Genomic DNA, 22,969 nt, shown 5'->3' with positions numbered 1-22,969 from the left:
TTGCCTTTTTCGTATTCGCTGTTCCTTCCTTGCTGTTCTTGGCGGACGAGCTTCTCTCTATAACACCCCCTACATATCTATCAGATCTTCACACCACCAAACAAACCGCAGTATCGAACATCGATTGACCTAGTCTCAGATATGAGTTTCTTACCAACTGCGCCATTGTGGGAGGCAGAGGTGGAAGCAGAGGCAAATTACTTTTAAATATGAATCAGATCTACTGCGAAGCAAAACCATCCCAGGTATATAAATCGGGGTAGTCATGGAATGCGACTATATGTCATCTGGGTATAACATCAGCTCCGGGCGCACTTTATCGTCAAACTCTTCGGGTGTCAGGAATCCGAGTGCAACAGTTGCCTCCTTCAGCGTCGAACCTTCCTTGTGCGCTTTCTTTGCGCACTTGGCCACGTCTGCAAAGTGCGATCAACTTCTACCCGGAGTTATACGAAATTATATTTAGCACGCACTATCATAGCCAAGGTGGCTGTTCAAAATCGTTGCCAACATCAAACTCTCGTTCAAGAGGTGGTTGATACGCTTCTCATTGGCCTCAATACCAACCACGCAATGCTTCGTGAACGAGCGCGAGGCTGATCAGACATGATAAGCGGGTCGGCACGAGTCATTTGAATTATGCAAGCTCACCATCAGAAAGAAGGCGGATGCTCTGCAGCACGTTCATGATAATGACCGGTTTGAAGACGTTGAGCTAATTCGGGAGAATAATAGATTCAATGAATGATAAACGTGCCGTATATGAAATTTTTTTGAATACCTCAAACTGTCCGCTGGCTCCAGCAATGCTAACAGCGGTCTGGTTACCCATAACTTGAGCGGCGACCATTGTCACAGCCTCGCACTGTGTGGGATTGACTTTTCCAGGCATGATACTGCTGCCAGGCTCATTCTCGGGGAGGCTAAGTTCACCGAAGCCACATCGAGGGCCAGAACCAAGGAACCGGATGTCATTGGCGATCTTCATCAGGGAACACGCGATGACGTTCAGAGCGCCGTGAGCCTCAACCAGGGCATCGTGGCTGGCTAGAGCTTCGAACTGCGGATCGTCGTCAGCAGTCAGACGAAACAATCGCCGTGCAGTGCCTTACCTTGTTGGGCGCGGTCTGGAACTTCAAGCCTGTAATGGTCGAGATCTCGGCTGCGATTTTGACGTCAAAGCCCTTCTTGGTGTTCAGACCCTGCATGACACGTGAGCATCTCTACCCCTTCACTAGATATTAACGGGCTCACTGTGCCAACAGCAGTTCCGCCTTGAGCAAGAAGGCTCAAGCGAGGAATAACATTTTGGACACGAGCAATGCCATTATGGATTTGCTGGACATATCCGCTAAACTCTTGGCCAAGCGTCAGAGGTGTGGCATCCTAATAGCAGTCAGATAATATCCACATAGAAGGCCAACCTATTCATACCTGCAAGTGCGTGCGTCCGATTTTGATAATGCCACTGAAACGTTCAGCCTTCTCGTTGAGCGCATCCCTGAGTTCCGTCAGCGCCGGAAGCAGTGAATGATTAATTTCAGTCACAGCGGCGACGTGCATAGCTGTCGGGAAGCTACAGCTACTGGTAAATCCATGCAATCAAGCACAATCCGCGCAGCATCTTACGTGTCATTACTACTTTGGCTCATGTTAACATGGTCATTCGGGTGGACTGGTTTCTTTGACCCAAGTTCACCACCAAGAAGTTCAATCGCACGATTCGATATCACCTGTTGACCACATTGAGTGAAACCACTGATTATTCAACCGTTTATTATGCCCACCTCGTTTACGTTCATATTGCTTTGAGTTCCACTTCCAGTTTGGAAGACAACCAAGGGGAAGTGGTCGATGAGCTTCCCAGAAATGACCTGGAGTAAAGATCAGTTGAAAGCACACACACGAGGCCTAGAACACGGTTTCTCACATCATCAGCAGCTTTCTGGATGGCTTCGCCAACCTTCGGGTCCATGCCATAGCTGACATTGACGATGGATGCAGCCTTCTTCAGCACACCGAAGGCCTTGATCAGAGGAGGCGGTAGTCGTTGCGAGGGGCCACCAATGTCGAAGTTCTGTAGTGACCTATGGAAAATGCTCAGTAGTACACGCATCTCAGACCTGATACATACCGCTGTGTCTGCGCACCCCAATAGCGATCGGCAGGGACCTGGAGCTCGCCGAACGTGTCACGCTCACTGCGGAATGCCTGATTTGACTGACGCGATCATAGGTTTCTTCCGCCTCTGCTAGATAACCTGACTTACCATGACGGATGATGAGAACAGTCGTTGACGAGGAATCACATGGAGGAGCTATAAGTAAGCATGACAGAATGAGTGGAGTGTCACGTGAGGAATAAAGGGCATAACTCACTCGGCGGGGAGGCCGAATAGCCGTGGCCATGATTAGGCAGTCTCTTTCAGCAACGAAACTGAGTACAGCGAGTGGAGGGCAGAAGGTTATATCCACAACTTCTTCAGTGCAAATGCTACGCGCGGCGGCTTTTGCCGTCCGAAATCACCCGGTCGTGAACCCACTGACAGTGCAATGTGCACCGAACTTCAACGGGGGCCATACCTTGAGAAGGAGCCTTCAAGCTTCAAGCTTCAAAGTCCACGGCTAGACATCGTGAGTCGTGACGCCGCTTTCATCGTTCCAGCGTGATTGTCGGTCCATATTTCTTTGCTTTACCACGTTCCGATAAAACCGATCGCCGCACCTGCCAACACTGTCAAACGAGATCTAGCCGCTCAAAAAACGGCTTATACACACCTTCAACGTCCCCAAAGGAAGATGTCATGGCTCCCCGGTTGTCGTGTCTTGCTCTTGTGAAGTCTGAAATCATATGCATGAGGTTGTACCTCAACGTCGTCACCGGTGATCGGGTACTTCGAAAGTAGCAAATCCACGTGATAATCGCAAGGTAATTACGCCAGGGTTCTCTCACCTAAAGTCTTCGAGTAGCATTCGCCGCATCAATTCAATCTCCCTCTTCTTGCACGAGTCTGTTATTTGTATTTCTCAGACATGGCTACAATTGCATCCCAGGTCATTCTCCACCCTTATGTTTCTCAGTCCTTGAAATTTGGATCATTCAATGTCGGCCGGGATAAGGTATGATTCCATCGGGTTGAGGAACGGAGTACTCATCGGCGCGCTTTAGCTCTACCGCACGGTCCAGTATTTCTCTCGGTTCCTCGCCTGGTTCCTCCTCTCTCGAGGCAACAAGGTCGAAGCTGCTCGATGGACAGCTCTCAAGAGCCACCTAGGACTTGGCCGTAAACGTAAGGCTTGCCAGTGTCCGTGGCCACATGACCACACCTGACATTTGTATAGTTATGAGACTTGGGAAACCCGTCGAGCACCTTCAAGCCGCATTGCGTGCAGCTCAATATACGGGTGAAGTTGGCGAACAATTGACTAGCATCGGTCGGCAGCTTGCCTACTTCGGGTACCTCACGTATGACGGAGTTGTGTGGGCAAGTCATAATTGATCACTGGACGGTTTTACAACTTCTCAAATGGTTTGACAGGCGAACTCCGCCAAGTTCATTGTCCTGAAGCCCAGCACTGCTGAGAAGGTCACCAAGACGTCCAACAGATTATGGTTGGCTGGAATCTTGTTTAGCATCACACATGGACTGCTGAAGGTGAGACTTATCGCTTAGCTGGGATAGTGAATTTCAATTTTCCAGGCTGGACGACTTGCTCACGACGCAAAGAAACTGCGTAACTCCGAGACCTGGGGAGAAAAGGACCTTGGCGATGAAGCTCAAAGAGAAGTCAGGCAACTTGCACTTGAAAAGTACGTTGAAATCATCGAGTACTATTTAATAAATGACTCTTAAATGTCCCCATAGCCTGCGCGCGGACACCCGCTACCAGTTCATCATCGACCTTTTCGATATCTGGATACCCGCTTCCAACTTGGGTCTTGTCAACGTCAACGACGGCATTGTTGGCTTTGCTGGGTCAGTTTGGCAGTGGTTCTTTTATTGTGCTTGGCTGACAGATCACTATGTTCAGTTTCATTTCCTCTCTCATGGGTCTTCGTGCTCAATGGATTGCCATCAACAATGGAAAGAAAAACTGAGATTCCCTATATAAAATCCTGTCTATACTTCTACCTGTATTTGATGTTTATTGCCCCAGGGCCCGCGTACTTTTGTCTAATCTCTGGCATCTGCCTTTGAGTCCTAAGTTGTACCACGCATTCGAGCGTATTATGCACTCGATTCAGATATGACTCTGGATACCGTGATCAATGTGTAATTCACCTTGACGGCTGCTTTGCATGTAAAGGATAGAATCAAGCTATCCCGCCATCATCATGGAAGTGGTTGAGACGCTTTCTCTTGATCTCTTAAACGAAGATATTCTTTTCGGACATCATCCATTGCTGCTTGGCTTGTGCTAAAACACATTCACTCGATATGCTGGACAGAGTGCGGCGGGGGGACTCACTATTGCAGCATACATTCCTGCAAAGCCTTGTACTTGCCCCTACAAGCCCATGCAACAGAAAGTGTGCGTCCGGTTGCGCAGTCGGCAAATTCTAAGCAGTACAATTTAGATATTAGTACTCTTGATCATGCCAGAATACACGGCCGCACCCTTGACTACTGGATCACATTCCGCCAAAGCGCGCGATTTAGTAGTTTTGAGGAGTGTGTCCTCCTCCCTTCGGGAAAGCGCGTTCATGAAAATCCAATGTCGGGCAACTTTTGAAGAATGATTTGGTTCCGAATGTCCGAATGGCCAAGTGGGCGCTGAATTACCTTTTTTGTCCACGGGGTCGCCGTCTTTACTAAGTACCTTGCTAAGGCTTGCTTACACTCGTGGACATTCTCCCGACTAACTGTCCTTCATCACGATGTCGGCCCACTCGCTCCTCGTAAACTCACTTCTCCGTCCCCGTTCCAGTTGTCGACTTTCAAGTCAAGTTCGGCACCTGGCAACGCCGTCGACCTCAAAGTCCAGCTTCCGTGAAACGCTGGTCTCCGGACCATCATTAGACGACTTCATCTCAGGAGAACCCATAGAACATGTAGTGCTAGGAAACACCAAGGGGTGCGCATAAATTGTCTTATTTCTCTGGGAATAATGTTCATGCCGCTTCAGACCTCGGCTGCCCAGCTTTCTGAAGACAAAGATACCCTCGGGCGCGTCTTTCAACAAAATTAAGAAGGATTTAAGGGGACTCAATCTTCATACTGTATGTGAGGAGGCACGATGCCCTAATATTGGCGATTGCTGGGGTGGAAAAGAGGGTGCAACTGCTGAGGAGGGCAAAAGAGCAGCAACAGCCACGATCATGGTATGCTATATAATGTCGGAATTACTGTTTATTGACTAATTTCACCCCCTCAAGTTAATGGGAGACACCTGCACTCGTGGCTGTAGATTCTGCTCCGTCAAGACTTCTCGTACACCACCTCCATTGGATCCTCACGAACCTGAGAATACAGCGGAGGCCATTAGTCGATGGGGGCTCGGATACATCGTGCTCACTAGTGTTGACAGAGACGGTGCGCCGACTATGAACATAACCAGATTGTAGGCTGATAATTCCTTTTGCAGACCTTGTAGATGGTGGTGCACATCACTTCGCAGAGACAATTATAAAGATTAAGCAAAAGTGCGCCACCCGCCCATTTCGTTTATGCCGCTGACGAACTGGGTATTCCACACAGGGCGCCTCAGATTCTTGTAGAAGCATTAACAGGAGATTTTGCGGGCAACATGGAAAATGTTTCTCTCGTGGCCAAGTCCGGCCTAGACGTTTACGCACACAATGTTGAGACTGTGGAAGAGTTGACTCCCGTTGTGCGCGACCGCCGCGCAACTTTCCGACAGAGTCTGAAGGTGCTTGAACACGCGAAGAAGGAAGGTGTCCGCATAACCAAGACAAGTATCATGCTTGGTGTCGGCGAGACAGAAGAGCAGGTAATGGATGCTTTGCGAGGTAAGCTGAAGCACATTCGCGCAAGAATATAATTACTGAATCATAGCTCAGAACTTCGCAAAATTAATGTCGATGTTGTGACCTTTGGACAATATATGAGACCCACGAAGCGACACATGAAGGTTGACCGATATGTGGAACCTTCCGAGTTTGACCGATGGAAACAAATAGCTGACGATATGGGTTTTCTCTACGTGGCCAGCGGTCCTCTTGTCCGCAGTAGCTACAAGGTCAGTCTTTCAGTGTCTTTTACTTCGGACAACCCTTCTCACACAAGGTTGTTAGGCTGGCGAGTACTTTATAGAGAATATTTTGAAAGGGAAGGCCACAGAGAACAGGGTGAAGAATCTCGTTACACAGGAAGCATCTGCAAGTCATATCCTCTGAGAAAACATGATCGTATTGCACGATGCTGTCTTATTATTTTACTGCTTTTATTGTGTAATCCATGAGCGGATCTATAGAAAGATATCGACTGCCAATTTTTATGTTTGGGTCAGCTATTAGAGGCTAGAGAGGCCTCCCTCTACTGCCATTTTCTGAATGGATGTGATTCGACTGTTGCCAATAAACCTTGCCAGCGGCTAAGGATTACCCTGCATGTTGTTCAGACTACAAGTTATAAGTGACAGGAACTGCTTGTAAAATGTGCATCCATGAAGAAGAACTTCAAGAAGCATTTCAGGACTGCTTTAGTAATTAGGGGTAAGTGGAAAGCCCGGAGAATGCCATCGGAGTTTGATTGAAACCTTGTCTATCTCAAACTCTAAACATCCATCATCCACGCCAAAAGTTCGTCCATCGCTGTTGACAGCCCCAATAAACATGGTAAGCAAGCCACATAGTCTCAAGCCATTCGTGCAACTGACTTTCACCAGGACTCATCAAAAGCTCCCGTCAAACTCGCTAAGGTTATCAAGGTTAATATTTGCGCTGACCCCTCGCGAACATACTCATCCCAACTTCTGGCATCAGGTTCTCGGACGCACTGGCTCTCGTGGTGGAGTCACGCAAGTCCGTGTTGAGTTTATGGATGATACTACGCGGACAATTATCCGCAACGTCAAGGGCCCTGTGCGGGAGGAGGATATCCTTGCACTTCTGGAGAGTGAGCGCGAAGCTCGGTAGGTTTCAAATCTCATGCGTCGTGGACTGTACTGAGCTTCTTATGACAGCCGCTTGCGCTAAATCCCCATATTGTTCTTACCATGTGTTCTTAGTTCTCTACCATTGCGCATGTACACGAATCCCTCTACATGAGTTATACCGAATCCTCCCCGATCCCTTGTGAGGTCCCGCATCCGATCGCACCACAATTCAAGTTTTAGCGACAAGGTAGTTGGATATATGCGCGAAAAACACTGTTCGCCTAGTGCAGATCGATATAGATTGCACTATCAAATTATTGTAATTAATTAGGACCGCAACCTCCGACTTCGATCAATATCCGACTGTCCGATTTTTCGGTAGTACTTTTTTGAGAGATTATCAATCGATTTACTGCTGTTTCATCTTAGCATCATCGCTCCCCTTCCTTCCCCTCACAATCGCGCATCAGCTAGGATGACTCGAAGGGTGGCGTATGTGACACTACTCACAAGAACCAGTTATCTACCTGGCGTTCTTGTGCTCGATCATACCCTTAGATCTGTGGATTCTGCGTTCCCTCTTGTTGTGATGGTCACTCCTACGCTGCCCCAAGATGCTCGGAGTGTTCTCGAGCGAAGGGGCATTTCCATGAGGTCGATCGAATCGCTGCACCCTCCAGAGGGAATTCATTCACTTTCAACGCATGACGCAAGATTTGCTGATACATGGACGAAGCTGAGGTGTGTGCAAACTAGCTACGGAGCTGATAGACAACTCATTTCGAGATAAAGGGCATTCGAACTGATAGAATATGAGGTATTTGATTCAGATTGCGCAGTGCTCATGACTTACATTTGCTTTGAACATAGCGTGTTGTCCTTATGGATGCCGATATGATCGTGATGCGTAATATGGACGAGTTATTTGACCTCGATCTCCCAAACAACTGGATAGCTGCGGCGCATGTGTGTGCTTGTAACCCACGCAAGCTACCCCACTATCCTGCTGATTGGTATGCCGTTTGACTATTTGCCATCATAATTACCTAACATTCAGTCGTCCAGGGTCCCCGAGAACTGCGCATATACTCCACTGGTCCACCCATCTGGCTTGACTGCTCCAGTGGACGTCACAGAAGCAAGCCCACGTCCACACAGTCAGTTGAACTCCGGCCTCGTGGTTCTCAATCCTTCTCTCACTCTTGGAGAAACCGTCCGCAACCACCTTTACACCTCACCTCTCGTGTCCACTTGGTCATTCCCCGACCAAGACCTCCTGTCAGATTTATTTAAAGGAACGTGGAAACCTCTTCCATGGTGTTACAATGCGCTCAAGACATTGATGCTGATTCACAAACCGCTGTGGAGAGACGAGGAAATCAGATGCCTTCACTACATTCTGGCTGACAAGCCTTGGCACGCCAAGGTATCTGAAGACGATACAGGAGAGTACGCAAAGAGTCACAGGTGGTGGTGGCAGAGGCTTGAGCAGCTCGGCCAAGAGATGAAAGGAGAGCATGAAGACTGGAAGCTGGTGTTGGCGAATGTTGCGCAGTGATGTTTGATAATGCTGACGAGATTTAAATAGTAGAATAGATGGGGGTCACCAAAAGAATCAAGGTCGCCATGCGACATGCACTTCGTCGGTCCGGAATCTCGAATATAAACAATTATTTTCTGCAAGACCAATCCTTAGAATTGGGGTACCGACCTTTGCGTACAGGTGCTCTGTGCAAGAGGCGTCTGAAATCCCATACGGTAGCTCAGTAGACCAGCCTGAGCGATCATGATACCATTATCAATGCAGAAACTGCGAGTTCGTGAATAAGAAAACCACATCATGGATGTCAAAAAACTAACCGCTCATCGGTCGCAAAAACCATTCCACCTCGCTCTTGCGCCATGATGCCCATCATTTCTTGCAGTCGTTCATTACCTTTGGGTGGATGGATCAGGTTGGTGATGACGGGACACAACAAGTATCTTACAACCAACTCCTCCAACGATGAGGACCTCCTTGCTCCCGATATGAGCCATCGCTCGTTCCGTGATTTCAACAAGCATGGAGAACACCGTCTCTTGAAGGGAGAAACATAGATCCGCAGGCCTGATAATATCTTCAGACTCTTCTGAGGGTATGTCCTGAGACCGGTACCGACGATCAGATATGTAGCCTTCAATCGAAGTTAGTATGCCAGACAAGCTAACATCCATCCCCTTGGTTGTGTAAGGTAATGGGACGAGTCGCTTTCCCCTGGGTGCACGTCAGGTCAGATAAAATACCAAGAACCGAAATCAACTAATCACTTCTTAGCTTCTTGTTCAATATTATATCCTGGACTTGGGTCGTTGCTCAAGTTTATAACTCTGGCAAACCTGTCAAGGCAATTTCCAACAGCTATATCGAGAGTTTCTCCAAAGATCCGGTAGCATTGCCGTGAATATGCGATAACCTGGGTGTTGCCCCCAGATACGTATAGTACCACTGGATTTTGAGCTCCAGTGACTTGCCGTCCCATTTCGATATCTGTTTCGACAATCAGTGGAGGTTGTATACCTTTGATGGATATACCTACGTCCGACACAATGATTCACGCCGACAAGGGGCTTCTCGTATAACAACGAAAGAGTGCGAGCAACTAGAGCAACAGACTGCAAAGGTGCACCCATCCCAGGACCTAGAGGAACATTTAGCCACGAGACTTCACGAGGGATCCGACTAACCTTTGGTGTAACATATACAGTCCAAATCGTGCATCGTGATGTTTGCTTTTGCAACCGCATCTTTGATCACCGTTATAGCCCATTCTCGATGGTGCTGGGCAGTATCTCGGGGGAGAAATCCCTCGCCAGGAGGTGTGATGTAAGTGTGCCTAACGTTCGAGAGCACTTCTGTAGATCCATCGACATCATGTTTGATGACTCCTGCACCAAGTTTGTTAGCTGACCCCTCCAATCCCAGAGCGATATATGCCCTGCCTGACGAGGTCGGTGAGTGTTGCTCATCACGAAACGCTGTGATCTCAACTTGGATTTTTGAGCGGAAACTCGCGATGACGACCTGGCATTGTTCAAGATGTCTGTCCGATTTTCGCGATTCAACGGTTTGTACAAATACGGCCAAGGGGAAAATGGAATCGAAGCTATGATACAGCGTTATTAGGCCTTGTACGATGTGGACTAGAGTTGGTATGTAGGTATTAGCAGTCGATGAACGTTCCGATGAACAATCGCCGAATTATGTAAGTGAGCAATCTTGGAAGTGTGACCTGGTACTTATACGGAATGGTCGCTGTCAGTGTCCATGAACTCGTCAATGTTAATGACTTCAATGCGACGGCGTTTTTGTGACGAGCGCGTGACAGGAAATTCTTGTTTAAACGAACGCCGGGATGACGCGGAGCTCACGTTATGCTGTCCCGTTTTTTGTGCCTTCAGTTGTTTGTAGAGGTCCTCCTTGAAATCAAGACATGTTAATTTGACGCAGGGAGCGCGTAGTTCACCGGCCTCATAAGCAGCGCTTAGGCCCTCTACGGAACGTGAGTCTTTCGATTTTCGTTGTGTGGTTTCGCAGTACTTGGATCGAACCTAATGCGCCAAAATCAAGAGATGATATGTTTGGAGTTATGTAAACTTACTTTCTCCGGGAGCGTCAGCCATTCATCCACGGTCAACGGTTCAACACGATGGGCCTCATACCGGCCCATAAGTATGTATTTAGTTTTTGCAAGCCCGACAAAAAGCTCGTGTACCTCCGGCTTGACAAACCTATGAATCTCCTCCCCTAAGCCAACGAACATGTACCCGGCCTCGCCAGGGCTTGTTGGACACCAAGGGTTTTCCCACAAATTTGGGCAAAGGTAGCTTGTTATACCGAATTTGACCGCCAGAGGTTTTTGCATTGCTATGCTGAAGAGTTCATAAGCTGATGCTACTAAACACACAAGTCGAGAGCTTACCTTACAATGAGAGATTGTGACCCTCCACCGAGGTGCATTGTGAGGAAAGGTCGAGTGAAATTTGTAATTTCACCATTGGCAAGGTCAGGGATGATCTGAGGTGCCTCTTCGATAGCTTTCTTCCGAGTAGGTGGTAATTGAGAGGGATGATGTCCTGTAGAGGTATCTGCCTTCGTATTTCCTTCTTCCTTCAGGTTGTGGACGCGAGATGGCCCAGCCGTTGGCTGGCCTCGTGCGACTGGCAAAATGGCATTGTTGGGCGTGCTACGAAGAGACGGGAGAGGATCCGTGTTCACGCCAACCTGGACGGAGAATGTTAGTTACTGGTAGCATGGCAAGCCTGATATTAGTTAATCGTACATCCACGCGCACAACCTGTGCAGCAGCTTGAAGCTTACGGGTCAAAGCTTTTTTTTCTTCGTCCAACTCACGAACTAGTTGTCCCAGTGCGTTAGCCTGAAACGTGGCATGTGTTAGACCGCATCGAGTCGATGAGTGAGTTTCGGAATCACCCTCTCCCGCTGCGTGGAAGCATCCGCCCTGAACATTTCTAATGATCCGTGTAACGCATCGCGATCTTTCACTGCAAGTTGCAGGGCTGCATTCTGGCAACACATCAGTATGGCCTATCAGATCAAAATGCACTAGATATACCGCGTTCTGCATCTGCATTTTATCAATCTCAAGTTTTGCAATTCTGTCACGAAGCTGTGGGTGGTTAGACGGGGGGAAATTCAACGAGATCGCGTCTACGTACCTTATCACTTTGTTCTTCCTTCAATGCACTCAACCGGTCGTGTTCGTTCGCTGCATCTTGTAGTGTGGCGACTCTCTCGCTCAGGGCGGTAGCTTCTGTTTTCGCACCGACCAGTTGCTCCAGTGTTTGGATGAGGTATTTATCAAACTTGTCTTTGTCCTCCATCTCAGAATTTCTGGTGAGCAGTTATGGGGAGAAAAAAGGACACGCGAAGTTGTTAGCAGGTCGCGACTCGCGAACAAAAAATCAGGCCCACCTGGCCTCAGGGGGTGCGTACATAATACTTCGTAAGCTTCGCATAATGTACAAAACTCTTTCATCACACAAAGCAAAAAAAGACGTGCATGTGATAAATGTAATCTAGTCTAGTAGAAACAGACTTAATAGTAGACCTCAAAGACCCGAAAACACTGTACTTTTAGAGCATGAAAGTGAGAGGATTCTCAAGGTAACCTTTGAACGCAGTCATCCACCGAGCACCCACAGCCCCATCCACTGTCCGGTGGTCCGAGCTCAGCGTCACTTTCATCATGTTCACCGTCTTGAAACCACGCTCCTCCTCAGGTGCTGGGACGATTGTTGGCTTCGTGGTGCCAACGGCAAGGATACACGATTGGGGAGGGTTGATGATGGCAGTGAAGTGTTCGATATCATACATGCCAAGGTTAGACACCGTGAACGTGCCACCCTATCGAAACGATGAGTTCCATACAGTCGGCATGAAGATATATCACGTACCTGATATTCTTGAGGAGCCAGCTTGCCGTCCCGAGCCTTTTTGGCAAGAGCTTTCGCTTCGCTAGAGATAGTTGCCAATCCTTTTGAACCGACATCCTTCACAATAGGTGTAATCAGGCCAGTGGGAGTTGCGACAGCAACTGAGATATCGGCTTTCTTATATCTAAAGGCAAAGTGAGTGAGTTAATTTATTTATTTCCGGAAGTACATACTGTCGGATGACCTCTCCTAGCCATGCTGAGTTGGCCTCAGGCACGTCATTCAATGCACATGCAACAGCCTTCAGAATGAAGTCATTGACGCTCAGCTTAGCAGCTTTATCTTTATCGCCAAGCGTCTTGTTGAAGACCTCCCGCAGCTTCATCACCTTGTCCATGTTAATTTGGACGGTGAGGTAGTAATGGGGTAGCTCTTGCTTGGACTGTGTTAGACGTGAGCCGATGACGCGGCGCATATTCGTAACTGGGGTGTCTGTGTATTCCGGAAGGGAAGCATCAGGCGCCGAAGACGTGGCAGCGACTGCTGAAGCTGCTGCTGGTGGTGGTTGGTACTTCTCAATGTCATCTCGAATAATCCGTCCCTCAGGACCAGTGCCCTTTACTTGGGCCAACGGGATGCCACGTTCCAAAGCGATCTTCTTCGCAATGGGGGACGCGAATATCCGTTCGCCCTTGGCAAGCTCAGGCTTAGCCTGAGAAGGAGCAGGCTTGGGGGCCTCCTCGGCTTTTGAAGGCTGAGGCGTGCTTTCCTCCTTCGGTGGGGAAGGAGGTGCGGACGAAGGCTCTGAAGCCATTTGAGCCGCACCCGACAGGTCGTCGCCTTCTTCAGCCATGATGGCAATGGGTTGGCCGACAGGGACATTTTTCGAACCATCCTGAGCCTAAATGTGCGCAAGACAGTATGAGAGGATGTAAGCGTGTAGATTGAAGTTAACATACGATAATCTTGGCAAGAATACCGTCGTCCTGAGCTTCCACATCAATGGTAGCCTTGTCCGTTTCCTGTGAACAGGCATTAGGAACGAAGCAAGAGTAAGGTTAATTAAACGTACAATCTCAAGCAGCACGTCACCGGCAGTGAATGCTTCACCCTCCGCCTTTTTCCAGGAGGCGATACCACCCTCAGTCATGGTGGGACTCATGGCAGGCATGGAGAACTTTGTCAGTGCATGTCTCCGTGCAGAAATGTGCATCTCTGTGAACGGTATTAGTTGTGAGCATCAAGGACAAGTAAGAAGCATACGCTGTGAAAGGACGCGAGCGAGAGAGGAGGAGGCCATTGTTGCTGAGGGAGCAAATGCACAATTCCTGAAGAGCGAACGGAAGTATAAGTCAGAATGGGCTGAGATTTTTTGAATAGTAGTCGCGCCAAATAGCGACAAATCCGAGCGACGCGAATAATTCTTAGTGTCCCGACTTTTCCCTGTCGTACCACGATATAAGTAATCACTTTCGGCTCCCTTGATTTCCCATGACGTCCGACATCTTACTCCCAGGTCAATCGGTCTCTCTTCCTCGTGGTCCAGCACCCAACCTTGGAGGCGGTTTATACTTGAAAGATGGACAAGTTAGAGCGAGCCTCGTCGGTGTCGCACAGTATCAAGGATCTGTTGGTTTATTCTCTTGATGTTTACTCAGAATGACCATGCCCGGCTTTTCAATGTGTGCAGACCCTGTCAATATCTCATGTACGATCACATCCACCAGCAGCAAATTCAGTCGTACTAGGAACCGTCACTCGTTTGTCCCCTTTGCAGGCGATGGTATCCATTTCAGTTGTTGATGGTGTCCCTCTTCCTGCCGGTGAAGAATTCAATGGTGTTATACGCACTCAAGATGTCAGAGCTACCGAGAAAGACAAGGTGAAGATAGGCGACTGTTTTCGTGGAGGAGATGTCGTCAAGGGAATAGTGGTAAGCTAGTCGAGTGAACACGGTGAATGGTTTGCTCAACCATTGTAGATTTCTCTTGGCGATGCTCGCAGTTACTACATCACCACTGCGCGCAATGACCTCGGTGTTATCTTTGCAACTAGTGAAGCTGGTAAGAGTTTTTGTTTCCTCTTGTACGAATATCAACCAATTAATATTCTAGGCGCATCGATGGAACCTGTGTCGTGGCAAGAGATGAGGTGTCCTAAGACTGGACGAATAGAAAAGCGCAAGTGCGCGAAACCTGAGACTATGTAGTGCTCTCTTGATCAGAGGATTGCAAAATAGATCTGCAGTGGACATGAATTGAATTACGTAAACAATGTGTGGCATAGCTGTGGATGTCAACCAAGTATCAGAAGAACGACCAAGTTGCAAGCATTTCTCCTGTTTTCACCAATATTTCTCTTTTCTCCTTTGATATTTTCTGGTTGTGTTTCTAGGTTGTACTTTATTTCTTAACAGGGTCCATGACGGCTGTTCTGTCTCCTACAGATGCGCTACGCAGAGACCCAATAATGGCCTCCATGGAAGACAACCAGTTCAAGTACTCATACCCTTCTTGCCACACTCAATTTGGTGTCCTAACCATGTTTTTCAACTAGTTACTCGTCCACTGACTGGAAATCAAAGTACAATGAGGTCGCCGATATGCTGGCAGAGACTCGGGCAGAACTCGATGAATTTCACACTTCCAGCAAGGAACTTGAGGAGGAGTTAATCAAGGAAATAGACCGTACAGAGAAGGCACAGCAGGATCTCAAAGTCAAGGTCGCGAGGACCGAATTAGACCGAGACGAATGGAAGGTATTCACCACGCGTTTTCCAACACCACTTCACTAATTAACCCTTCACAAGTCCAAATTTATAACGCTGCAGACCACCCACAATACAACCACCACTTCCTTGCAACGAGAGCTGGATACGCTCAGGCAGGAGTCTCAGAAATTGAAGGTCAGGTTGCGCGACCTGGAGTTGGGCAATGATGACCTCGAGAGAAATGAACGTGTGGTCGCGTCAAGTCTGGCGGATATAGAGTCGAGATATTCCAAGGCGTTGGAGGAAAAAATATTACTCGAGCACGAGCTTCTTGACAAGGCTAATATGGAGGAAGAACTACAGCGTGTCAAGGATGAGCTCCGAGGTGCGTTGTTTTGGACCGCATGGGCATCGAGTACTCACTTTTCTGCTAGATTCATCTGTAGAAATTTCTATCCTCAAAGATCAGCTATCAGCTGCTCGCTCCAGGGCGCTGAGCATTGTGACTGAAACTTCTACTTCCACCGCCGATTCGTCAATATTCCCTCCTATCTCGACGGCTTCATCAGATGACAATCTGCTTAGCACACCACCACCGCCAGACCTTGAACTATCTGATCTTTCTTCCCACGAGAAATCTTCTATTCCGACCCCTTCTCGTCCTCCTTCTACCGCTGCCAGCTCAGGGTTTGGACAGTCCGTCCTACTCCAGCGCGCAGGTTTTCAACCGAGCAAACATAACCCTAATGCTTCCTCACCTTCATCAATCACGCGTTCGAGCACCCTTCCAACCCTTGCTGCTCCACGCAACTTTCCTCGGACGCCTGTCCCTGTCCCACGACCTAACGCTGTTACTACCAGTTCTAGCGTACCCACCAACATCACTGCCATACCTATGATGGCATCGAAAAGCAAAGGTGTTCAAATGGTTTCCGAAATGCGTGCTCGTGTCAAGAATCTGGAACAGAAGATCCACACACGTGTCCCTCGCTTACGGATGGGCAGTAATGTTGGGCGGCAGGGAGCCACAATCTCCACAATGGCATCCACATCCACGATATCCTTGGCTCCTAAGAGTACCTCTACACGCTCCGTGATCCCGGATAGCAAACTTGCCAAACCGAATCCACAGCGGCTTGGCGTCGATATTGCTTTGGCGAGCGGTGCGACCACTCCTAACCCTGATAATTCGGGATGGGTTCTCATTATGGACGAGAGTCCCTCTCCGAATAAGGATGCCGAGACGGAACACAGACGCCCATCCAGTCCCTCAGCCCCCAGCGCTTTTCGCCGTGGAGTTCCTTCGTCGGCATCATCTCCTACTTTCTCCAAGCCCAGTTACTTCGGCCAGAGCACAATGACCCATAGTCGTCGTCCTCAATCACGCCTCTCCGGAGCAAGCCTCAGCACTACAGCAACATTCAGTTCCATCCCTACTCCTTCATCACGTCCCGCAACTCCTACTTTCCTCCCCATCCCGATCTCCCGTCCAGGAGTTACTGGCTTCAAGAAGTCCACCGGGCCAGGGGGCGGTCCATATGGTCAACCAAAACGTTCCTCCATAGGTTCCAGTGATACTGGGTCACCTACCCCATCCTCTGATTCAGAGTTTCGTCCTCGTGAACGACCGTTCTCATACAATGGGAAAGTCCAGAATAACTTGAAGTCGTTACCGCAGCTCCCGTTGTCGCACTCAAACGTGACAGTCCGTGCATCATCTAGAATCCCATCCTCTGCCAGCAGTGCCTCGATATTGTCGCAGAGCAGGATTGGTCGACCTGCGGGCATCACCAGTGGGCGGAAGAGCGGCGGATTAGAGCCTCCTGGTCAAGACAATGGCGGTTTGCTAGAACCCGACCCTGACAAGAAACCTCGGAGCAGGTCCGGGAGCACCGTGCTCAGTTTTGGACGTGGTGGCGCTTGAGCCGCCATGCATGCAGTTATTTTCTTGGATTTTTTCTTCTGATTACCTCATATTCCGACTGTGACATGCTATGCTGACTTTGGAGCGGCACACCCTGACGATCATTTACACTACACGCATCCCAGGTCTTGAGGACCAACACTCCATGCCCATTCGTTTTCGCGAACTATCCTGCAGGGTGAACCTGCTGATCCATGCCTCCTATGACATTAACGAACAACCGAATACCCATTTGCCAGCGACACTACACGATTCTGTCCTCACTTCCGCTGGTACCATGATACATTACTTGTTTATTTCTGCAGCCGATCTGTGCTCATATTTTTCTTTTCCATCTGTCATTTTATTCTTTCTCTGCGGAATTGTGTGAATTATTCCTAATGATCATTTTACGTAACCAATGACAATCCTTGTAAGCCTCGACTTTTGGAATCTAAGTACACCCCAAACTACTCCCCTGTGAAATGTCTACGCCTGGTCCATCCGAACCTTCTCGCTCGCTAAATTGTCAACAAGTGCTCGAGGAAGATGAGTACACAGCAGCCTTGTCTCGCATCATAGCGAGAGACTTCTTCCCTTCTCTCGTGCATCTCGACGCGACTAACGAATATCTTGACGCTGTATCGTCAAGAGACCCCCAATTGATCAGCGCTTCCGTGCGCAGATTGCAAGAAGTCAACAACACCCCCGCCACCTACCGAGGACGACCGTGGCAGACGCCATCCGCCACGCCCTATGGTGCTGGTCCATCCGAGACACCGCTACGCACGCCACGCGGGGAGCCAGTGACGAAACGACCGCGGTATGATACCGACATGAGTCTAGATAACTTCCAGGCGCGGTATACCTCGGAAGACAACGCTAGCTTTACACAGATTATGGATGAGGAGAATCGGAAGCGCAAGGAGAGGTGGGGCTGGGCATGGGAGGCACAGAGGAGAGTCGAGGAGCAGCGGGATAGGATGATTGAGGCGAGGGAGAGGATGATGATTGAGCCTGCCCAAGCACCAGGTGTGAGAGAGAAGTTTGTGATTGAGGCCCCTACTGTTGCAGGACTCATCACCCAAAGCGGAGAGTCGTCGAAGGAATCGAAAGATGAAAGTGAAGATGCGAAGGATAATAACAAGGGAAAGGAAGTTGCTATCCTCAGTGAAACATCTGAGGAAGATACGCCTCTGGACGTTATGGCGCCTAGGAAAGATACTCGCCCTGCTGGCGTTGATGGCTGGAACTTCAAGGTGTGTTTGGATCAGACGAGATTCTCATTTCAACGCTAAAGTGCTGTCTTTCAGGCCCGGAATTCTCTTATGTTTTCTCCTGATGCCGATATGTCTCCGTACCACCCGCGTACATCGAAAGCTAAAGCAAGTGATGATTTTGGAATCATAACGCACGGGAATACACGTCTACCAGAACAGGATGAAGGGGATTCTCAGTCACGAGCTACATCTGCCCCACCTAGTCCCACTCGCAGTCGAATTGATGCCGCCATCACTGGCACGCCATGTAAGTTCTATTTTGTGTTGACCAATCTGTTTTGGTACCTAACCAGCATCACTAGATCGACCGCGGTCCCCTACCATCAATGAATTTTCGCTTGTACCTAGCCTGCCTTCACCTACTGCTGCTGAACTGGGCCCATCTGCCGTTAATCAGCTCATGACATGGGGGACCCTCAATGCAACTCCACGAATATTGTCCAAGTCCGATGATCCAGCAGAAGCTGTGCCACCCCCTAGCACACCTTTCCATATTGCTGCGCCGTCCAGCCGCGAGGCATTATCTCATAGATTATCTGCCCATGCTTCGAAAAGTCTTCGCGCGAAAGCTGTCCTCCTTGGGGGGCCGACCCCAATATTTGGACGCACACCGACCCGAGGAGGTTTCTCAAAGTCAGGTTCCATGGGCCCTCCAAGTTGGACCCCACGTAGAGCTGACGCACCTGGAAATCTGACACCTGCAGGAAAAAGATTGTTGGACAGAACTACGATGGGTACTGCAGCGGCGAGAAGAGCGGAGGCGATGGGCCGAATGTCTGGCTGGGGAACGGGACAGACTGGGGAAAGGGATCTCAACCGTGTGCGGTGGACACCGACACCCACGGGTCGGGGAGGATGACACCCGGCCCGATGATGACAGATGAGCATGTAAGTACTGGGCTGTATGAGCTTGTGGCATCGTGTTTAGAGGACCAATGAGAAAGACTGGACAGCGTGTTCTTGGATTAGATGATATTACAATGAACAAATCTACAAGGACAGCTACAGGAAAGCCGGAATGTGGAATGTGAGGGATGTCATGATCCAGAAATCTTGCGACGTTTTGCGACTGGTGGTGCATCGTCATCGATGCTCTTAGCAGATTCCTTCGCCTTTGCCTTGGATTCGCTGGGTGTTTGAATGTTAGACTTTGGTCTCTTCTTCACTACGACACCCTTCAACGATTTCTTGACATCCTTCTTGGACGCCAGCACAGTAGCGGCTTTAGGCTTCTCCGGAGTATCATCACTCTGTTTTCGTGGTTGTGCTATTGGCTGCGAAGGCTTGTTGAGGTCATTTTCCCTAGCTGCAACAGCTCTTTGCGGATTCTCAGTATCAGCGAGGGATGAATCATGAGTGGAAGCATACTTTCTGAAGTCTGAGAGCTCCTCGCCGTCCTGTGCTTTCCGGAGGCGTTCTTCTTCGGCCTGCTTTTCTCTGATAGAGTCTAGAAACATGATCTCGTCCTCTTCCAGTGCGCGAAATTGATTTGCTACAATTGGACAAGTCAGGATCACCATAGAAAAATAGCATTTCGAACTTGCCTAACTTCGTCTTCTCCTCCCATTCTTCCTGTTTTGCGGCCTAACACACCTGATTAGTTCAAAAAATGAGGAGCAGCTTCAAAGGTAACGCACCCTGTTCGCGGCTAATTTCTATCACAGCTTGATGTCAAGTGGTCACTCGAGGCAAAGGAGTGTCACACACCTCTGCTAGACTCCGACCATCGAAGGAATCTTCCACAGGTTGCGGAGGAGGCACCTGTCCGAGCCTAGTATATTTCAGTTTCATGCGTCATTTTACTCCAATTTGAGGCAGTATCCGCTGCGCACCTGGCATATGCTGCCTTCCACTGATCTTCTCTGCGTGCTTTTGCCTCCTCTAGGTCATTTTGAGATATGAATCTAGAGCCGACACCGCCGACTGACACTGAGGGCAAACCGTCCTCCATGTGTTAACCTTACCGATAATAGGATGACCCCATAGAGCTGGGTATAGCCATGACCGGCATCTCGGCACTACCCGTCGCATCACAGCATTTGAACAGACTTTGTGTTGTTTTTATAAGAATCCGTGGAGTAGATGATGGCGGCCTGAACTCTACTAGTGTACATTTGATCACTGACCAGCGTTCAATCTGCGGTACTTGGTCCTTCATTCCTTTTGCCTTTTTTCTGGTTTTTTCTATTCCGTTTCGCATGTCTCTATCAGCTGCCAGCACTCGAAAACCACCATCAATTCCGTCAACCAGCAGTCTTGCAGCATCAGTTCGAAGTCATGCGCTTGTAGTACCTTCAACGACGAGAACCGTCGTCACTGCACCCCGTATGAGCGTCTGAATGCTAATCGAGCAGCGTCACTTATTTTGTTCCTTAATCTGCCACAGCTTGGGCCCAAGATGAACCTCCTTCTCCCATAGATGATGATCAACTTCTTTATGATCAGAGACCATCCGACCTCGCCGCTTCTCGTTCGTCATTGGGAGGATTAAATGGAACTGGGTCCGAGCAGTCACCCTGGGGGACGTTCGCCCGTACTCGAGATCCCCACGGAGAGTCATCGGGTCGAGCGGCTGGCAAAATAGGCGCTGCCTACAAAAATCGACCACAGTTGTCGTTATATACCAATCCCCAGGAGTGCAACGAGCCCCACTCCCAGACAGTTTCTCCTAGGGAAAAGGGAGCTGTGCATCTTCATCCCGAGTCCGGAGCGCACCCGTCAGCCGCCCCTTTCACTCTACCTTGTAATAAAACACCTGGCTGGGACACGCCATGGGAACCAACACGCGATTTCCCTACGAATTATCGAGGCGATTATTCTCACCTGGGAGTAACGGGAGATCATGAGTCAGGAGACAGGTCTAGCTCTAGCAGATCTAGGAAACAGCGCTTTAGAGCCTTCATTCTTACGAATTTATATGTGCCATTGGTGAGTGCCGTGATGTTTATTTACCATGCTGTGTGTATAAATCTGTGATCTAGCTTTTCAGATTCATCAATATCACATTCACAACTGCGGCCCTTGCGGTGGCCATCAGGATACGTATCACGGAGTTGCGTGATGGAGTCATGGGAATTGTAGGAAGTTCTCCGTACGTCACTTCGCGCCTTGAAAAGTGACAGCTTGATGAACATATTTGTGTGCCAGAACTTTAGTGATAATATTTGCACCTCTGACCCTGGTCCATGTTATGCTTGCGATATATGCGAGTATCTCAAACTTGATTTCTCAGTACCATCTCATACCATTATAGCTCGAATACTTTGGTCGCCCCATGGGTTTATGGCGAACATCTGCCAAACTTGCACACACCCTCCTCGAAGTTTGTTTCATCTGTGCATGGTCCGCGGCGTTTTCGCTCTGCTTCGATAATTTCTTCACATCTCTTATCCCCTGCGCGCCGGCAAGCAGCATTGCTTGGTACGACGAACTCGATCGGCCAGCATTAACGCTTCCAAACCTTGGACGAAATGAGGGCGGAGTGGGAGATACGATCTGCGACTACCAACTTGCATTGATTTGTCTGGTTGGGGTTGGCCTTGTCACGTATTGCATCAATATTGTCATCAGCCTCTTCAGGATTTTTGAGAAGGTCAAGTCGTATGCTGGCTTTCGCCCTACAATGCCGTTTTAGTGCACTACGTGACTCGTTCGCCCTTCTATCCTGGATTCTACCACATAGGTTTCATCATTTTCGTTTTCCATCTTATGCTATGATGACTTTACATATTCCTTCATTACAACGGACTACCAACCTAGGCGTTCCTGCGCGGTGTATCTCTTACATTTTTTTCTCGTCCACCTGTACAATTAAAATGGATTTACTTGGTTCTGCAAGCATCAAAGACCAGGCACTGGATTGGTCGATTGGAGAGTCGAAGTGGTACTAGTAGCAATAATCCCGTCCTCTCGGTTCGTCTCAATATTCACACGGCAACACAAGGGCACCCACCATCCTTGATTGAGTATGCTCATCCAGTGCTAGTCTTGTTTCATTGGTTCAGATGACCACCTTGTCCGACTTAGGAGGTGAGCCCTCAGAAGGTGCTCCTAGGAACACGAACACGAATACGAACACGAAGAATTACATTGTCGGCCTTGGTCTCCTCCTCGCGGTTGTCCTATTATGGACTGCCTCCAGTTTCTTGACGCAAGTGAGCACACACGAAACATTTCTGGGTAGTGGTACCCATTAATATCCTACAGGACATGTATGACGACGGGTACCAGAAACCATTCCTGTTAGTTCAATTCCAGCTTTTGTAGTACGGCTGCACATTTACTGTGATACAGAATAACTTATACCAACACCGCGTCCTTTGTGTTTTACTTGCTGCCATATATTACGCGAAGATTATGGGCTGATCGTTGGGGTTCGTCCAAGTCTGCAAGGTAACTTAAAGCGGCCTTTCATAGTCCAATTGCTAATATATGCTGACTCCAGGTCAACAATAGCTTATCAGCCGCTGGAGCAAGAGCTTGATATCGACGCAGAGCCTGCAGTAATTAGACTACCTAACATCCTTACACAAGACTCTTCTGACTGTCGCCAGGTGGAGCCGATACCTCCAGTCGACCAGGCCGA

The 22,969-nt window shown here is 48.9% G+C and overlaps 14 protein-coding genes across 14 annotated transcripts; 8 read left to right on the top strand and 6 right to left on the bottom strand.

Moving 5' to 3' along the window:
- Positions 1-12: 12 nt before the first annotated feature.
- Positions 13-2,088, bottom strand: DEU56DRAFT_816077 (L-Aspartase-like protein). Its single transcript, XM_041353818.1, has 10 exons — positions 1,931-2,088; positions 1,788-1,874; positions 1,630-1,733; positions 1,435-1,576; positions 1,255-1,386; positions 1,113-1,202; positions 782-1,060; positions 652-715; positions 474-596; positions 13-416 (listed from the first exon to the last, which is right to left on the bottom strand). Exons 1-10 carry the CDS (start codon positions 1,973-1,975, stop codon positions 277-279), a joined length of 1,206 nt encoding a protein of 401 aa, XP_041206083.1. The 5' UTR covers positions 1,976-2,088; the 3' UTR covers positions 13-276.
- Positions 2,089-2,720: 632 nt separating this feature from the next.
- Positions 2,721-4,362, top strand: DEU56DRAFT_487023 (peroxisomal biogenesis factor 11). The gene is made up of 8 exons (XM_041346455.1): positions 2,721-3,119; positions 3,169-3,289; positions 3,342-3,484; positions 3,539-3,655; positions 3,701-3,810; positions 3,866-3,976; positions 4,032-4,230; positions 4,283-4,362. Exons 1-7 carry the CDS (start codon positions 3,033-3,035, stop codon positions 4,096-4,098), a joined length of 756 nt encoding a protein of 251 aa, XP_041206082.1. The 5' UTR covers positions 2,721-3,032; the 3' UTR covers positions 4,099-4,230; positions 4,283-4,362.
- DEU56DRAFT_816047 (uncharacterized protein) lies at positions 4,101-4,750 on the bottom strand. The gene is made up of 2 exons (XM_041353817.1): positions 4,619-4,750; positions 4,101-4,560 (listed from the first exon to the last, which is right to left on the bottom strand). Exons 1-2 carry the CDS (start codon positions 4,704-4,706, stop codon positions 4,469-4,471), a joined length of 180 nt encoding a protein of 59 aa, XP_041206081.1. The 5' UTR covers positions 4,707-4,750; the 3' UTR covers positions 4,101-4,468.
- Positions 4,751-4,764: 14 nt separating this feature from the next.
- On the top strand, positions 4,765-6,550 carry DEU56DRAFT_816046 (mitochondrial Lipoyl synthase). Its single transcript, XM_041353816.1, has 7 exons — positions 4,765-5,075; positions 5,127-5,322; positions 5,377-5,533; positions 5,586-5,643; positions 5,699-5,970; positions 6,022-6,200; positions 6,256-6,550. The coding sequence occupies exons 1-7, from the start codon at positions 4,879-4,881 to the stop codon at positions 6,355-6,357; spliced, it is 1,161 nt and encodes a 386-aa protein (XP_041206080.1). The 5' UTR covers positions 4,765-4,878; the 3' UTR covers positions 6,358-6,550.
- Positions 6,551-6,719: 169 nt separating this feature from the next.
- DEU56DRAFT_816044 (40S ribosomal protein S28) lies at positions 6,720-7,478 on the top strand. Its single transcript, XM_041353815.1, has 4 exons — positions 6,720-6,798; positions 6,849-6,890; positions 6,946-7,094; positions 7,146-7,478. Exons 1-4 carry the CDS (start codon positions 6,796-6,798, stop codon positions 7,156-7,158), a joined length of 207 nt encoding a protein of 68 aa, XP_041206079.1. The 5' UTR covers positions 6,720-6,795; the 3' UTR covers positions 7,159-7,478.
- A 55-nt stretch (positions 7,479-7,533) lies between these two features.
- DEU56DRAFT_872367 (glycosyltransferase family 8 protein) lies at positions 7,534-8,616 on the top strand (the record flags this gene model as incomplete). The annotated part of the gene is made up of 4 exons (XM_041355774.1): positions 7,534-7,799; positions 7,851-7,875; positions 7,929-8,071; positions 8,124-8,616. The coding sequence occupies 4 exons, from the start codon at positions 7,534-7,536 to the stop codon at positions 8,614-8,616; spliced, it is 927 nt and encodes a 308-aa protein (XP_041206078.1).
- Positions 8,617-8,673: 57 nt separating this feature from the next.
- Positions 8,674-10,126, bottom strand: DEU56DRAFT_741016 (glycoprotease family-domain-containing protein; the record flags this gene model as incomplete). The annotated part of the gene is made up of 8 exons (XM_041348853.1): positions 8,674-8,713; positions 8,770-8,868; positions 8,919-8,994; positions 9,047-9,312; positions 9,366-9,585; positions 9,635-9,736; positions 9,783-10,037; positions 10,087-10,126. The coding sequence occupies 8 exons, from the start codon at positions 10,124-10,126 to the stop codon at positions 8,674-8,676; spliced, it is 1,098 nt and encodes a 365-aa protein (XP_041206077.1).
- On the bottom strand, positions 10,103-12,121 carry DEU56DRAFT_486734 (uncharacterized protein). Its single transcript, XM_041346454.1, has 7 exons — positions 11,775-12,121; positions 11,672-11,725; positions 11,530-11,622; positions 11,378-11,473; positions 11,018-11,319; positions 10,697-10,967; positions 10,103-10,646 (listed from the first exon to the last, which is right to left on the bottom strand). Exons 1-7 carry the CDS (start codon positions 11,937-11,939, stop codon positions 10,335-10,337), a joined length of 1,293 nt encoding a protein of 430 aa, XP_041206076.1. The 5' UTR covers positions 11,940-12,121; the 3' UTR covers positions 10,103-10,334.
- DEU56DRAFT_816033 (pyruvate dehydrogenase) lies at positions 12,034-13,910 on the bottom strand. Its single transcript, XM_041353814.1, has 6 exons — positions 13,755-13,910; positions 13,564-13,706; positions 13,451-13,513; positions 12,725-13,392; positions 12,513-12,675; positions 12,034-12,462 (listed from the first exon to the last, which is right to left on the bottom strand). Exons 1-6 carry the CDS (start codon positions 13,789-13,791, stop codon positions 12,193-12,195), a joined length of 1,344 nt encoding a protein of 447 aa, XP_041206075.1. The 5' UTR covers positions 13,792-13,910; the 3' UTR covers positions 12,034-12,192.
- Positions 13,911-13,932: 22 nt separating this feature from the next.
- On the top strand, positions 13,933-14,774 carry DEU56DRAFT_816032 (uncharacterized protein). The gene is made up of 4 exons (XM_041353813.1): positions 13,933-14,120; positions 14,182-14,424; positions 14,473-14,554; positions 14,606-14,774. Exons 1-4 carry the CDS (start codon positions 13,983-13,985, stop codon positions 14,698-14,700), a joined length of 558 nt encoding a protein of 185 aa, XP_041206074.1. The 5' UTR covers positions 13,933-13,982; the 3' UTR covers positions 14,701-14,774.
- DEU56DRAFT_816029 (uncharacterized protein) lies at positions 14,775-17,549 on the top strand. Its single transcript, XM_041353812.1, has 4 exons — positions 14,775-14,989; positions 15,048-15,249; positions 15,301-15,586; positions 15,636-17,549. Exons 1-4 carry the CDS (start codon positions 14,913-14,915, stop codon positions 17,123-17,125), a joined length of 2,055 nt encoding a protein of 684 aa, XP_041206073.1. The 5' UTR covers positions 14,775-14,912; the 3' UTR covers positions 17,126-17,549.
- A 40-nt stretch (positions 17,550-17,589) lies between these two features.
- DEU56DRAFT_860537 (nuclear protein DGCR14) lies at positions 17,590-19,318 on the top strand (the record flags this gene model as incomplete). The annotated part of the gene is made up of 3 exons (XM_041355321.1): positions 17,590-18,363; positions 18,418-18,631; positions 18,687-19,318. 3 exons carry the CDS (start codon positions 17,590-17,592, stop codon positions 19,241-19,243), a joined length of 1,545 nt encoding a protein of 514 aa, XP_041206072.1. The 3' UTR covers positions 19,244-19,318.
- A 2-nt stretch (positions 19,319-19,320) lies between these two features.
- DEU56DRAFT_816022 (N-terminal domain of NEFA-interacting nuclear protein NIP30-domain-containing protein) lies at positions 19,321-20,452 on the bottom strand. Its single transcript, XM_041353811.1, has 6 exons — positions 20,217-20,452; positions 20,092-20,155; positions 20,022-20,039; positions 19,929-19,968; positions 19,753-19,876; positions 19,321-19,701 (listed from the first exon to the last, which is right to left on the bottom strand). Exons 1-6 carry the CDS (start codon positions 20,333-20,335, stop codon positions 19,422-19,424), a joined length of 645 nt encoding a protein of 214 aa, XP_041206071.1. The 5' UTR covers positions 20,336-20,452; the 3' UTR covers positions 19,321-19,421.
- On the top strand, positions 20,453-22,337 carry DEU56DRAFT_816018 (uncharacterized protein). The gene is made up of 5 exons (XM_041353810.1): positions 20,453-20,709; positions 20,771-21,312; positions 21,366-21,475; positions 21,532-21,589; positions 21,638-22,337. Exons 1-5 carry the CDS (start codon positions 20,583-20,585, stop codon positions 22,016-22,018), a joined length of 1,218 nt encoding a protein of 405 aa, XP_041206070.1. The 5' UTR covers positions 20,453-20,582; the 3' UTR covers positions 22,019-22,337.
- Positions 22,338-22,969: the final 632 nt, after the last annotated feature.

The sequence above is a fragment of the Suillus clintonianus genome (assembly GCF_016758775.1).
Source record: "Suillus clintonianus strain FC179 chromosome Unknown DEU56scaffold_61, whole genome shotgun sequence".
Taxonomy (NCBI): domain Eukaryota; kingdom Fungi; phylum Basidiomycota; class Agaricomycetes; order Boletales; family Suillaceae; genus Suillus; species Suillus clintonianus.
This window is presented reverse-complemented; position numbering and strand designations above follow the sequence as displayed.

What these genes read in the sequence shown, in the direction of transcription:
- DEU56DRAFT_816077 (XM_041353818.1), bottom strand. Translation starts at nt 1,975, where the DNA reads ATGGACCCGAAGGTTGGCGAAGCCATCCAGAAAGCTGCTGATGAT. An exon ending in TCGGACGCACGCACTTGCAG is followed by an intron (nt 1,387 to 1,434) that starts GTATGAATAGGT and finishes GACTGCTATTAG; the next exon opens with GATGCCACACCTCTGACGCT. An exon ending in GAGCCAGCGGACAGTTTGAG is followed by an intron (nt 716 to 781) that starts GTATTCAAAAAA and finishes CTCCCGAATTAG; the next exon opens with CTCAACGTCTTCAAACCGGT.
- DEU56DRAFT_487023 (XM_041346455.1), top strand. Translation starts at nt 3,033, where the DNA reads ATGGCTACAATTGCATCCCAGGTCATTCTCCACCCTTATGTTTCTCAG. An exon ending in TCAATGTCGGCCGGGATAAG is followed by an intron (nt 3,120 to 3,168) that starts GTATGATTCCAT and finishes GGCGCGCTTTAG; the next exon opens with CTCTACCGCACGGTCCAGTA. An exon ending in TCACACATGGACTGCTGAAG is followed by an intron (nt 3,656 to 3,700) that starts GTGAGACTTATC and finishes TCAATTTTCCAG; the next exon opens with GCTGGACGACTTGCTCACGA.
- DEU56DRAFT_816047 (XM_041353817.1), bottom strand. Translation starts at nt 4,706, where the DNA reads ATGAACGCGCTTTCCCGAAGGGAGGAGGACACACTCCTCAAAACTACT. An exon ending in ATGTGATCCAGTAGTCAAGG is followed by an intron (nt 4,561 to 4,618) that starts GTGCGGCCGTGT and finishes TGTACTGCTTAG; the next exon opens with AATTTGCCGACTGCGCAACC.
- DEU56DRAFT_816046 (XM_041353816.1), top strand. Translation starts at nt 4,879, where the DNA reads ATGTCGGCCCACTCGCTCCTCGTAAACTCACTTCTCCGTCCCCGTTCC. An exon ending in GTGCTAGGAAACACCAAGGG is followed by an intron (nt 5,076 to 5,126) that starts GTGCGCATAAAT and finishes ATGCCGCTTCAG; the next exon opens with ACCTCGGCTGCCCAGCTTTC. An exon ending in CACTAGTGTTGACAGAGACG is followed by an intron (nt 5,534 to 5,585) that starts GTGCGCCGACTA and finishes TTCCTTTTGCAG; the next exon opens with ACCTTGTAGATGGTGGTGCA.
- DEU56DRAFT_816044 (XM_041353815.1), top strand. An exon ending in AACTCGCTAAGGTTATCAAG is followed by an intron (nt 6,891 to 6,945) that starts GTTAATATTTGC and finishes TTCTGGCATCAG; the next exon opens with GTTCTCGGACGCACTGGCTC.
- DEU56DRAFT_486734 (XM_041346454.1), bottom strand. Translation starts at nt 11,939, where the DNA reads ATGGAGGACAAAGACAAGTTTGATAAATACCTCATCCAAACACTGGAG. An exon ending in AAATGCAGATGCAGAACGCG is followed by an intron (nt 11,623 to 11,671) that starts GTATATCTAGTG and finishes ATGTGTTGCCAG; the next exon opens with AATGCAGCCCTGCAACTTGC. An exon ending in GGCTGACGCTCCCGGAGAAA is followed by an intron (nt 10,647 to 10,696) that starts GTAAGTTTACAT and finishes TTGGCGCATTAG; the next exon opens with GTTCGATCCAAGTACTGCGA.
- DEU56DRAFT_816033 (XM_041353814.1), bottom strand. Translation starts at nt 13,791, where the DNA reads ATGGCCTCCTCCTCTCTCGCTCGCGTCCTTTCACAGC. An exon ending in GTATTCTTGCCAAGATTATC is followed by an intron (nt 13,393 to 13,450) that starts GTATGTTAACTT and finishes GCGCACATTTAG; the next exon opens with GCTCAGGATGGTTCGAAAAA. An exon ending in TGGCTCCTCAAGAATATCAG is followed by an intron (nt 12,463 to 12,512) that starts GTACGTGATATA and finishes TCGTTTCGATAG; the next exon opens with GGTGGCACGTTCACGGTGTC.
- DEU56DRAFT_816032 (XM_041353813.1), top strand. Translation starts at nt 13,983, where the DNA reads ATGACGTCCGACATCTTACTCCCAGGTCAATCGGTCTCTCTTCCTCGT. An exon ending in ATGTCGTCAAGGGAATAGTG is followed by an intron (nt 14,425 to 14,472) that starts GTAAGCTAGTCG and finishes CAACCATTGTAG; the next exon opens with ATTTCTCTTGGCGATGCTCG. An exon ending in CTTTGCAACTAGTGAAGCTG is followed by an intron (nt 14,555 to 14,605) that starts GTAAGAGTTTTT and finishes TTAATATTCTAG; the next exon opens with GCGCATCGATGGAACCTGTG.
- DEU56DRAFT_816029 (XM_041353812.1), top strand. Translation starts at nt 14,913, where the DNA reads ATGACGGCTGTTCTGTCTCCTACAGATGCGCTACGCAGAGACCCAATA. An exon ending in ATGGAAGACAACCAGTTCAA is followed by an intron (nt 14,990 to 15,047) that starts GTACTCATACCC and finishes TTTTTCAACTAG; the next exon opens with TTACTCGTCCACTGACTGGA. An exon ending in TAGACCGAGACGAATGGAAG is followed by an intron (nt 15,250 to 15,300) that starts GTATTCACCACG and finishes ACCCTTCACAAG; the next exon opens with TCCAAATTTATAACGCTGCA.
- DEU56DRAFT_816022 (XM_041353811.1), bottom strand. Translation starts at nt 20,335, where the DNA reads ATGGAGGACGGTTTGCCCTCAGTGTCAGTCGGCGGTGTCGGCTCTAGA. An exon ending in TGGAAGGCAGCATATGCCAG is followed by an intron (nt 20,156 to 20,216) that starts GTGCGCAGCGGA and finishes GAAATATACTAG; the next exon opens with GCTCGGACAGGTGCCTCCTC. An exon ending in GAGCTCTCAGACTTCAGAAA is followed by an intron (nt 19,702 to 19,752) that starts GTATGCTTCCAC and finishes GAATCCGCAAAG; the next exon opens with AGCTGTTGCAGCTAGGGAAA.
- DEU56DRAFT_816018 (XM_041353810.1), top strand. Translation starts at nt 20,583, where the DNA reads ATGTCTCTATCAGCTGCCAGCACTCGAAAACCACCATCAATTCCGTCA. An exon ending in CGAATTTATATGTGCCATTG is followed by an intron (nt 21,313 to 21,365) that starts GTGAGTGCCGTG and finishes TCTGTGATCTAG; the next exon opens with CTTTTCAGATTCATCAATAT. An exon ending in GGAATTGTAGGAAGTTCTCC is followed by an intron (nt 21,476 to 21,531) that starts GTACGTCACTTC and finishes TTTGTGTGCCAG; the next exon opens with AACTTTAGTGATAATATTTG.